Here is a 12,850-nt window from a genome sequence, read left to right as displayed (position 1 = left end):
ATCTATACCCAACACAGTGCTTCGCCAAATCACATCAGTTTGAGAACGTGCAACAAATCAAGAACTACATTAGGCAACAACAAAAAAAGGAAAAGGATGAGTAGAATCACATGAATGACATCCATTAATTGCCACTCAAGAGACTGTCTGAGAAGGGATTTAATAATAACGCTGGTTCAGTGGGAGCCATTTCCAGGCAAACAGAAACATGAAATTCATGATGAAAAAAAAGTAGCGCAGAACTGTTTTGCTCTGGCTTCAATTAAGACATCTCTATGAAACAGTCAATAACACCTATTATTATTCATTCCTGGAATGGGCTGGTACTCCACAATCTAGAAGGTAAGGAAGACATAAAAACTTCACAGGCAGCAGCACAAACCACAAAAGAAGCTTTTTTTTTGGTGTTGTTTTTTTTTTTTTAATCAGATTTGATTAAAAAACCTTAAGAAAAGGAAGAGAGGTGTATTTCCGATCACCAGAACAAATGTTAAAAGGCTCCAAGATGCACAATCAACACCAAGCTACAGCTGACAACAGTGAAATTTAGACTTTCTTGAATACTGCAGAGTTTTACCCTAAGCTGAGCAGAACAAGTTGCCAGCTGCTGGGAGAAAGCTGTCCTGCACTGTTGCACATGGAAGTCCATGCAAGATAACAGCTCATGCAGTGAAGCTATCACAAACCTATTCACTTTTTCACGTGTTAGATTTCTGTTAAGTTTTCTGACCCAGCTCACTCTGTGATCAAAGAGCATAAGTGACAACACAGTACCCTGATGAAGCATTAGGAATGTCACTCAGTTAGTAAATGACCATCATCATATCAAAGCCACATGCTATGTGACTGATTACATCAAACAAGAAAAACGAATCAATAAATCCAAGGGTAAGATGGACAACACTTCAACAAGCTGAATTAGGTGTATCAAGTTCTATTAATCAAAGTTACAGGATTTTTCTTATTTTCAGAATTCCTGAACAATGCAAAGTCAAAAGCAACTAAAGACTATTCTAACATCTTTTCCTAGGCTCATATTCAAAGAGGAGAAAGAACAGGAAATCCTGTAATACTTTTGTGGCGGGTGGACGACATGGCCTGGTTCACATACATCCCACTGCCCTTACACATACCATCTTTACAGCAATTATCCATACTAGCACCTCTTTGTAATACCCCAAGAACCCTCCAGGAAACCCCCATTCAAGTACAGCAATTGTTGCGATAAGCAAAATCTTAGTAGCAGATTTACCTGTTCCTAGTAAGTGGAGCTAGTGGCACACTGACTATCATTTGCTACACCTCTAAACAGTAAGTCCACAAATCAGCAAGGTTGAAGCCATGCTCACATTTTAAATGAAGGTTTCCAATTGTAATACAAACAGCAAATCTTAACATTTCTCAACAGCCAAAGCAAATTCCAGAAGCCTGTTTGATGAAGTATCAGAGGAAGATGTTGTACAGCGAACTAGGAGCTTGGCTTGTAGCTCTAAAAGTCACCCAGGACTTTAGTAGTACAGCATTCAAAGCAAAAACAGGATTTCAGAGATAATTTGGAATCTATACGTGCATTAGATAAAGTTTGGTGTTTTATGAGGGTACCTTTGTTTCTAATAAAAAAATGGAGTTATAATAAATGCTTGATTAATGTAACAATGCTTTTAGAAAGCAGAGTGGAAGGGCCATGTGTGGCAGCAGCACTAACAGACCATAGGATGGCCATCTATCCTCTGGCTACTTCCTTCTGATGAGCACCCTAAACGATGCTGCACCATCCTTGCCATTACCACTATGACGACTCTTCTATAGGCTGGGACCCAAAGACTTACTATCGTGCAACTGAGTCCTCTTCCTGATCTTAAGAAACACTGATGAAACCAAACAACACAACTATAAATCCTTATACTTGCGGTAGTTTATCTTCTTAGTGTGTGAAGTTCCGTTACTATTTCTTTTTCGTATCTGGAGAAAGTTCAGGTCTAAGGAAGGCTGAATCTACCTTTCCATTCGCAGTCAGGCAATTAGGAAGCAATTATCAGATATGCTAGTCAACTTTGCCAACCTTTTGGAAACCAAAGTCATGCCAATCTAACTGAAACTATCCTAGAATCAGTAAGTAAACATGTACCAAAGAGCAGCTACTTAAAATCACATGCTACATCCTGTATTCTTTCCAACAGCTTAAGGCTTTCCTTGTCTTGTTACAAGGAAATATGAACCATCTTCAAAATGGGTATTACTTAAAATTAAGGAATCATCTTGGGCAACGAATCATTACTTCAAAGAGCAAGACTATGCTTAACTTCTGATGCTTCAAGAGTGAGTTTGTTTGCTTCGGATATGTTGAAATTCTGAAAGGAATTATTCTACGAGAAAACAAAAAGTGAGGCTGCGGACAGAAATCTCTCAAAATTCAAATTAAGTTTTTGCCATGGGAGCAACACAAAAAAAAAAAAAAAAAATTGGAGCTAAAAAAGTTATTCTAGCTTCCCGGAAATGCCACAACAAGGCTGTTCTCGCTCTTGACTTGCTACTTATAAATTTCCAAAAAACAGATTTATCCCAGTTCTGTCACATATGGTCAGGCAGGGAATTCATGGGAGCGGCACACAGATGCCTAGGTACTCCTCTTGCACGACGGTGCTCAGACCTGCTTGTATCTGTTCCATGATTCCATATGCACAATTTGGAGAAAGTGCTCAGTATCATAAATCTTGGTTATTTTTTTCTAGGAACAGAAAGAACCCTGCAGAAAAATACATGCAGTGGCACAAAGACATGAAAAGGATATTAGCTAGGTTTTTAAAAGTAATAGACACAAATTCACTTCTTAAAAACGAGAGGAACTCTTTCCATTCTTGTCTACAAAGATAAGGGATTCCATCTGTGAAATTGCTTTTCTGCTACTTGGTGTAGGCAGGAGAACACCAAAGTGTTCTTGTGGACATCAAACTTATTCCATAAAGTCTTTCTATTTTTGACTTACAATTAACAGTGAAGACCCTCAATTCATATGCAACTAAAACAAACCACTTACAGGAGATGTATTTTCATTTTGGAACTCTCAGTAATCTACTAAAACTTACTGAAAATAGGACTGCAACATGAAAGCATCTGTCAAATCTCTCAGAGAGGAAAGTAGTTGCATTAATTTAGACAAGCTAAGGAAAAAAAAAAAAAAAAACAAACAACAAACCACTAAGTAAACTGTCACTCTACTTCCATAAATTCCCCGTGTCTCAACAACTTAAAAATTAGCACTTCAGGTATAATTTACATCTTCTGAACTACTAACACATGAAATTAAGTTTTTTCATTCTGTTCAACAAAAAGTTGTAGTATTACTGGCATGAATTTCATCATCAAATTACCACATGCAAAAAATTATAGCTATTTGTTCGTTTTGTTTTGTTTTAACCACAATACAAGTGACTGGGATATCAGCTCAAAGGCTGATACTCTGGGAGAGAGAGAAATAAGCAGAGTAACCAGAACTAGGAGTTATGCACCATTAGCAATATCATATAGCATGTCCCTAGAATCAGGTAATTGCTTAAGAGCAGAACCTGAAAAGTCATCTTTAATCACCCTTAGGAGCATATTCAGGCTGTTTGAAAGGCTTGATTTCTACTGTACACACTTTTTAAATATGAAAAGAAAATTAAAAAATAGAGGCTCACTGATTTTTGCTCCTTGAGCTGAACTGGAAAACATCTGCATAAAACTAATCTCACAGCTGTTGTGTTCCCCTCCCAAAAAAAGAATATCACATTTTTATCACTTTCCTCTTACAGGGCAAGGGACCACCCAACTAAGGCCAGAGCAATTATGCACCCAGCGTAAAACATTCAGATGCCATTGAAATAGTTTCACTATACTTAACATGAAGCATTACTCACACTCATAATTGTAATGACAAAGGAAATACATTCTGATAGAAGATACAACATTGGAGAGTTAGTCAGCAAATTACACTGAGTTACCCGAAGCAGCAATAATAGTGCAGACTTCCAAATTGCTCCGCCGACATACTTTAAGCAGACCCTGGAAGAGCTCTCCTCTACGACACTGCCAGACAGAGGTAGAGGTTTACATTAAGTACTCTTCCTTCTCTGTAAAGACCAACAGAAGCGTGTCAATTATGAATGGATGAGGATATGAATACTGAAACAAGGAATGAGGTAACTCATCACGTGTTATCAAGACTGATACATAACATTCAAGTCCTATTGTTCTTGGTTGGATTTGAACTAGTCACAAGGAACCCCTGCTTCTAAATTCCGCCCATACTTTTTTTTTTTTAAATAAAAAGAGGAAAGAACAAGGAATATTGTAAATCCTAGGAACAACTGTCCAGAGACCATGTGAAAGTCAGCTCTATTATGAACTTTATGATCTATGAAAAAAAGGCTTAACCACTGAATAAAATAAATAAGCAAAGCTATAGCAAAGACTGGAATTCTTTAGAAAGCTAAAGCTTTGAATTTCAGGATACCACAGGCTTACCTTGGTGGTCCGTAAAGTAGGAAAGCTGAACACCTTCAAAGAACTAGAAAGGAAGGACTGACTTGGCTGAATCAGAATTTTTGGGGGTTATTTTAAGCTCAGTCCTTACCTCGTTTTTTGACCTTGGCCATGTCACTTCTCTGCTGATCTTCTGTGCCACTTTGTAGAACACAAACATGGTGAGTTTTATAAAGCACTTTGCTAACTGGCATGAACATCCTCAGCAAAATCTTTCAGTGTAGTGTAAATAACAAACGTATTTTGCTGAGCCAGTCAAAAAAAAGAGCAAATATGCTTTTGCTAGTTCTCTGCAGCATTAGTTAACTGGCATTATTCCTATAGCAATGTTGGCATATCTAACACTGACAAAAAGAAACAAAGTGGACCAGCTTAATTATTTACAATACTTCACTAAAACCAACATGATTGCCCTTTTTGATCCTAAGCTTTATAGGCCAAGCACCTTCCTCTGGCCAGAAATGAGACCCAAATCACAGATAAGAGATAAGAGAAATGGAAGCTTTAAGAGCTGTGCTAAATGCAGCGGTGTTGCTTTCAGTGGGCACTCCTCATTGCCCTTTTTCTATAGCTCAGCATTCAGATTATTTAGGAGCCTTCACATTGGGAGACGCCTCCTACCAATTGTGTAACATACGCCCTGTGGAGTGCCGACATGCAGCCCAAGAGGGAAAGGTTAGCAGCATCACCAGATGAAGAGAAGAAAAAGAAGCCACAGAGGATTCAGTCAGATTAATAAGATTAATTTTCATATGGAATAAATTAAATCTCTTGAATCAAATGCCAAAAAAATACAAATACATACACACAGCAGAACAAAATAGTTTTCCCGAGTTATCTTCTTTCTCTTGTGTAATTACACAACTGACATGCGAGTTGGTAATGCCACTGGAACACTTACCTACCAGACTCACTGGCAACTGAACTGACACTCAGCAAAAGAATGTCAGGGTCTCTAAAAATAAATCACAGGTGTGCAATTTGTTCTGTAAAGATCTTTATGCACTCATTTCCTGATAGCATCCCCAAAGCAGTGAAACAGGCAGCCCTCTGAACCTCCAAGATTTACAATAAAAATCTGCCTCAAACAAACACGGTACTCAAAACGTACAGAGAACTTTTCCTACGCTTTAAATGTATTAGAATTAAATGTAAAGTTATGACAATTAAAAGGAGGAAAAAAATGAAGAAAAATCATGGAACAGAAAAAACATCCACCTTTTTGGTTAAAAGAAGGAAAACAGACAACTGGTTTGGAGAGTGATTTTTGATTAAGAGAATCTCAAGAAACAGATAACTCCTGGAATCTTCAAATAATCCCTTGAAGTTCAGTCCCTACAAAAACCAAATTTACCTCCCAAAGCAATCAAAACCTTATGTTCTTGACTTATTTTACTGTTCAAAAATGTAACGTGACCTTCTGAAAAGGTTCATCATGAAGTACTGTCTTTACACATTCTGTATCTACCTAAATATAGGCAGACATCTGAAAGCAAGGCATTCTCCAATTTTCTTCTATCCTAGTAGAAAATTTGGTTTTAAATAAGGCAACTCTGTTCTTTTCCACTCCTCCACCTTGTTCCCTAACTCCCCAACTAACTCATCCTGCAGCTTCAGATGGATAGTGCAAGTCCCAGCTGGTGCTTGAAGGCAAGATGAGATGTATGAGAATCACTATCTATTACTAAACGTAGGCAGTACCAATCAGTAGATCAATACAGCTGATGCTCCCATGACAGCTCTACAGTACTTGCAGATGTTTAGTACATGAAAGAAATGTGCCTGCAAGAAGCTGTTCCTTCTCCAGGGACACATTACTGCCTATCCGTTGGTGGGTGATAATTTGTGCAAAGAAAACGCTACAAGGTTGTAATTCTACAGGCACACAGCTAACAACATAATCTGTTCTCAATTATCCACAGTAATTGAGAAAACTAAGTACATCAGATAAAAACACAGAAGATGCAAGCCATATATAAATCAGGATGCAATAATATTCTTACTCCACTAACCTTCACAAAACTTGTAAAAAGCTTTCTATAGAAAACAGAGCAGAGAAACTTCCAAGATGCTTATTACATATAATGGAAAAGGGATTTCAGCAATGCAGTGACAGAGTATTCAGGAAAGACATGACTTGGGTAGTCCAAAGTTACTTATCCTACAGATAACCATGAGTTAAATCTACCTGCATGCATAGGTAATACATGCTTTGGGGGGGCGGGGGGAACCAAAACAAGAGACCAACAGTTCCTCCTCCCCAAAAAAAGCTCAGCCCTTGTCACAATCTAATATTTATGATACTTGCTTTATAGATAAACCTAGAAAAGAACATATATTTTCAAATGTTTAAAATAGCATACACTTTTAAAAATTTCTCTTCCAGCACACAGCACAGAATGAAGAACTCTACACTGCCAAACTAAACAGCTGCTGTAGTATGTCAAGCCCATACCTGAGGTTACTAATTCATCTTATTTCAAAACAGAGTTACAAAACAATGAATTTTCCTTAAAATATCTGAAGTCCTCCCTCCAGTACCAGCTCCTACGTTTATTTAGTTTCCCGAATGGAATACTGTTTTCTGCAGACTTAGCTGGGCTAGAATTTTCCTATAGCCATCATTTCTGTGCTAGATCTGATGGTATCTTTGGTCGAGACCAGAATTCTCTACCTCTCCCCTCCAAACCCAGGGATTCTTTCAATCCTTCCACACGCATTCCCATTCATTCTTCCTTTAATATTGCTTCCTCACAAACGAGGAAAATTCTAGTAATGTATGTAGCAAAAACCTTCACTTCTCACTGACAATTTACAGTGAAGCACAATTACATACTGCTGATTAGTACTGTGATAAGAGGCATTTACTCTTGCTATTGACAGTACATATGTTTTCTAGCATCCATATCTGTGTTTGGCTTGTGACATTGTGCACTGGTGTCCCTTCAGTGGGGCTGGTTTTCTGGTTGATAAGTTTCCCTTTTACAACTAGCCGGATGTAGTCTGAATAAAACAGAGAAATACTAATAGCTTTTTACTTCAGAAATAACTTTCATTCTAAACCTCAAAAATGTCCAGATAGCATTAAGCAATAAAGTCTTAATGGCCTGTTAGCAAAATAAGAAAATATGTACTTGCTTAGGTAATGAGGAAAGGCCCAACACTTAAAGGCAACTATTTCTTATTCACAGATGCAGCCAATCATCCATTAACCAAACCAATCCTTCGTTTTACAGCACTTATCAATAGGCCCATGTATACTGCCATCTGTAAGGGAAGGATTTAGATATTGGGAAACCTTTATAGACATTAAGATGGCCTTATCCTAACAAAAACGGAAACTGTAATAGTACAAGAATATTATTACAGAAACTAATTTGAAAGGTCTCACAGTCCCCATTTTCAAACTCACTAGCAAGAGTTAATAACACTTTTTCCCGCCCCCTTCACAACAAACTATGTAAATTCACTGCCACAAGATTTGAGGCTAAAAAACCATAGGAAGATTCTGTAAGGCCTGGAAATTTACAGCATTGTAATGGTTAATTCTAGCTCCAGTGAATCTATTTAAGATATTAAAATTCCCATCTGTCAGACCTCTTTGCTAGATGTTACTGCTCTCAAAGCAAAAAAAAAAAAAAAAATGTGCCTGCATCGCAGCCATCCAGTCCATAGCGCTTTTTAACTCAAGCCATAAATGAAAATGAGTTCATAGTAACACACCTATCTAAACCACTGCAGCCAACATGCAGGTACGTGCCTGCTCTTGCCGTCCAGACATAGACAAGCAGAGAGAAAGGCTAAACAGCTGCACACAGGCATCAGGAAAGGAGAGGATGATCTTTAAACTACTGCAGCAGTTTCCTACCACGCTCATAAATAATGTTCTAAGCATACGTTTAACTTCAAGGCAATTTTAAGTTTGGGAAAACAGACACACTACAAAACCAATATCCAAGTGGCAGACAAAAATGCTATTAGTATTACAGAGTAGCTATTCACCATAATTTCCAGAGTCATAACTATCAAATTCAGCTCTCATGCTCTAATAGGTCAGCTGCATCCCACGTAAAGCAGCACAAACATCAGCTGAAGTCCTGGGCATACAAGGGCACCCACTGGGACATTTCATTTACCCCAGTTAATGTTTCTGTCAACACCAGCTCTATGAGGGATAGAGAGAAAATCCCATTCAGCAGGGATGGGTTACATCTCCTACAAGGAAAACAGGCTTGCATCTCAACTATACAGCAAAATCTAGCAAGTAGAATGAAAGCTTGGGAGTGTTTATCTTCCCAAAGGAGTTATTTATCCTGCCAAAAAGTGGACAGAGATTATACATTTTAAGTTCAACAAGACTTTCCAACATACAGGAATCTGCTGAAATGCCAATAATATATACATGTATATACTACAGAAGCACGCTCCATTTACAGTTACTTTTGCATCCAATCATTTAAGTCGCTTCTACAAAGTGAAAGCATTTACATGTTTCCTGTGGTCCATAGCACCATATTGTAGAAAAATAAACCCCTCTAGGATTGGATTAGAGGATACAGTGGTTCACAAAAAAGGATTCCTAAGTTAACAATACTCCCCTCTTTTCTTCGTATGATTTCTTTCCAAAACCAATATCCCACCACCTTGGCTGTTCACTGTGTAGCACTTACTGTTGCTGGACTTCAGGTCACGGTGAATTATGGGAACAATTGCTTCCTCGTGCAGGTAGTTCATTCCCCTCGCAATCTGTACTGCCCAGTTCACTAGTATGTCAGGAGGTATCCTTTTACCAGACAACACTCTATTTAGCGATCCTCCACGGGCAAACTCCATGATTAAGCAAAGATTAGGTTCCTTCAAACACACGCCCCTGAGGGCAATGATGTTGGGATGCTTTAACATTGCAAAGAGCTTGGCCTCTTGGCGGACATTCTCAATGGTCTGGCTGATGTCCTCATCAGGGTCATAGCGAGCTGCCTTGACAGCAACCTCATCTCCTATCCATACAGCTCGATACACTTTTCCGAAGCCCCCTATGCCAATGATTTCCTCCAGAACAAGCTCTGAGAAGTCGATCTCCAGGACTAGGGAAAGAGGGAAAAAAAAACATGTAAACATTCAGCAACTACAAAGCCTGTACATCAGCTGAAGGCCCATGTTGCCCAACCTCACCCTTACCCTCCAAAACAATACAAATGAAAGCTGTAGTCCCTTCTGACAATCCTTCATTGCTAAACAGTGTGGTAAGACAAATCTTGCAGTATCATAAGACTTGTATGAAGTACTCACTGTGAACGGTGATTAATTTGACCTAACAGTGGTGAATGACACACTTAATAAAATAGCTTCCTCAGAACACACTTAAACCCTTATAACACTGACACTCCCTTAAGGATAAACCCTCATTTCCTGCCCTCAATGACAGTGCAAGATTCCAAAAAAGAAAAACACACCCACAGGCTAATCTTCACTGACTTCACTATACACTGGTTAATGTGACATAGCTAAAATTCAACACAAAATGCATCTGCTCCTGCATTTGTCCCTTATTTGAATGCCTTTTATTCAACTGCTATTAACAATCTTTTAGTCCTTCCCAAATCACACTTATTCTTCCACATCTCTAAAGCTTTGCAGATTTGTTCCCCACAAGAGATCTGTTAACCAATTCTGACACTACTGACAATAGTGTGACAAACAGATGGATCAGACCACATACTGAGTATGCAGAGCTAACAATAAGAAAAACAGTTTTTTACTAACGCGTACTGCACTTTCATTAGAGAAACTATATGAAATAACAGAATCATCATTTTCCATTCCCATGCACTCACAGCTATACTTTACAGGCTGCCACAGTAACGGGTGGCTACTTGGCATTGTATAGTAAAAATCTACAGATGCGGATGTTTTAATTCAGCATATAAATTGCATCGGGAGCAAAAGCAGTGAGAAAATGTATCCTGTACAACTGTACACTAAACATAGTTTATGCTCACAGATGGCCAAAAAAACCATCCAATACTTCCTAATATAGAATGGAAAACCCACACACTGACCAATGAAAACATGCTGACATGGCTCAATTTACAGTAGTGGTAGGCCACTGGTGAGATACTGTTGATGCTATCCTGACTGATGTTTTAATGGTTGCCAATTCCAGTCAAAGAAATTTATAAAAGTTTTAAAGGAAAAATACCATAATGCAAGGATTTAAGCAGAAAGTCACCGAGACTTTTAATACTTTCCTGCATCTGAAACTCCAAATCTGACATGGTTCCCCTGCTTTGTCTAGCAGAAAGGAAGCTAAGTCTGTAATGGACTGACTTGATGTAGGTATTAATCCAGAGTACTGCATCATATTACTGGGGTTTGAGTTATCAATTGTATACATAAAACCCTCCACTATTTTTAAAAGAAATTACATAGTCATACAAGGCAAGGGAGCTGGTTTGATAATGCTTAAGTAAAGAATTTTATCTCTTCCAATCAAATGTCTTTCCTAAGTATAAGCCTATAGTACAAGACATTGTCACTAAACTGTATGGACTTAATATGTACTCTGCTGTCCACAGCTGCAGACATTTGGGTTTGTTTTTTTTTTATTTGTTTGTTTGTTTCGTTGGTTTTTTTACTGAGCTCTGTCTTCCCTGAACATGATTTTTAAAAGTCTGGCTTACTTTTGTAAGTCAGTCAAACCTGTGAGCTAGGAGTTGACTACATGTAGGGATTACATCATCAGCTTTCCCATGCAGTATAGCCAATGCACCTGAAACCTTAGCTAGTGTAATAAGGATGCTTATGCTCTTTTTCCTAGTGTCCCATGAACAAAAGATTAATGGGAAGCAAGATAGAAAAATGACCAGGAAAGTCTTCCAAAGGGAGGAAAGGCCCTTTCCAGTCCAGAACACAAATAGAATTTGTCTGTTACTGTGAGTACATCTTTTGGGTAACACTCTGAACTGAATGCCAAGATGCATTTACAAATGCTCATGAGCTACAGATTACAAGAAAAGATGAAGGAGTAGATTCTTAAGTAGATTTCAGAAAAACTGAAATTTTAGAACAAGACTGTAATGACAATAACTCCAGACATGAGACTACCCTGTCACTGGGAATATACAAAAGGAGCTGCTCTGGTATTTCTTACTGATAAAAGAGCTAAAGAAATCAGACATTGAGTCCTACCACCTTCGGTCAGTAGAATTTCAGCACTGCTAGAACACTCACTTAACCTGCTCCTAGGGACAAGGTCAATTAAAAGACTGAAAACGGACAAAGACAAAAGCCACAAAGCAAGATCCGCAGACCATCCCTGAACTCCAGACACGCACCACTCCGGCGGCATTCACAGACAGCGTTTTCCTCGGGCATTTCAGGGATGCAGAAGGCGTTAAGGGGAACGCCGAGTGAGCTCTCCCCGCCGGCCCGGCGCAGCGGAAGCCCGGGCGGTGCTGAAGGGACAGCTCCGCCAGCGGCTGCGGTGGGCCGACCCCCCGCCGCCCGTCCCAGCTTCGCCCAGCTGCTGCTGCGGAGAGAGGTGCGACAGGAAGGTGGCAGGCAGATAAAGGAGATGGGAAAAGGAAAACCGAGGGTATGGAAAGCAAAACTCTTCCTGTGTACTGCCCGTTTCACTTCAGGAAAAAAAAAAAAAAAAAGCAAACACAAACAAAAAACCAAACGTATCTCCACTGGATGTACAAATCAACTAGAACAAGTCCAGGATGTAAAACTGCGATATTTATGCTTCCAGATGACATTTAATGTGTTACACTGCAAGTTATTTTGCAAAGAAAGTTTTCTTTTACTTGCCAGTATGACCTTAGCTTTACTTTGAAAATGTACTTTTCTTTAAGGCAGACTGGCCAGCTCATGGGTAGCTTAATTGGGGGAAAAAAAAAAAAAAAAAAAAAAAAAACACACAACAAAACAAAACTCATCTTTAGAAAAGTTTTGTTTGCTTCTTTTTAAACGTACTCTGTGTTAAATTAGTTTCTTCATTTTCACAGACTTAGTTATACAGCTACATTAGTGCACAAAATACTTGTTTATCTTCACTTTTCCAAACACACTAACCCTTTTTCTAAACTCCAGTTTAATTTGGCAGACATGCTGTACTGGACTGTAAGGGCAACGGGAACATTTAACATGCATTTTTTGCCTTAGAATTTAAAGAACTGAAGTGCGCTTGTTCCTCTGGGGACCGATACGGAATTACAGAGCCCGTACACCATGGACCAGCAGCCATGTTGACAACTGCAAATTAGTTGCCGTTTAATCAGCATTTATTATACCATACAATTAAGCTATTTAATTCAGTCCATAG

General features: G+C 38.8%; 1 protein-coding gene across 1 annotated transcript in view; it reads right to left on the bottom strand.

The window, feature by feature from the left end:
• MAP3K9 (mitogen-activated protein kinase kinase kinase 9) overlaps positions 1–12,850 on the bottom strand; it is a gene marked incomplete at both ends in the record, with an annotated part of 53,925 nt that overhangs the window by 38,474 nt on the left and 2,601 nt on the right. Inside the window, one exon of the mRNA XM_082485885.1 lies at positions 9,195–9,608. Coding sequence (XP_082342011.1) covers positions 9,195–9,608 — 414 coding nt within the window. The remainder of the gene's footprint in view (positions 1–9,194; positions 9,609–12,850) is intronic.

The sequence above is a fragment of the Vanellus vanellus genome (assembly GCF_965231255.1).
Source record: "Vanellus vanellus genome assembly, chromosome: 6".
In the NCBI taxonomy this organism is placed as follows: domain Eukaryota; kingdom Metazoa; phylum Chordata; class Aves; order Charadriiformes; family Charadriidae; genus Vanellus; species Vanellus vanellus.
Note: the sequence above shows the minus strand (reverse complement) of the source record. Positions and strands in the feature narration are given on the sequence as shown.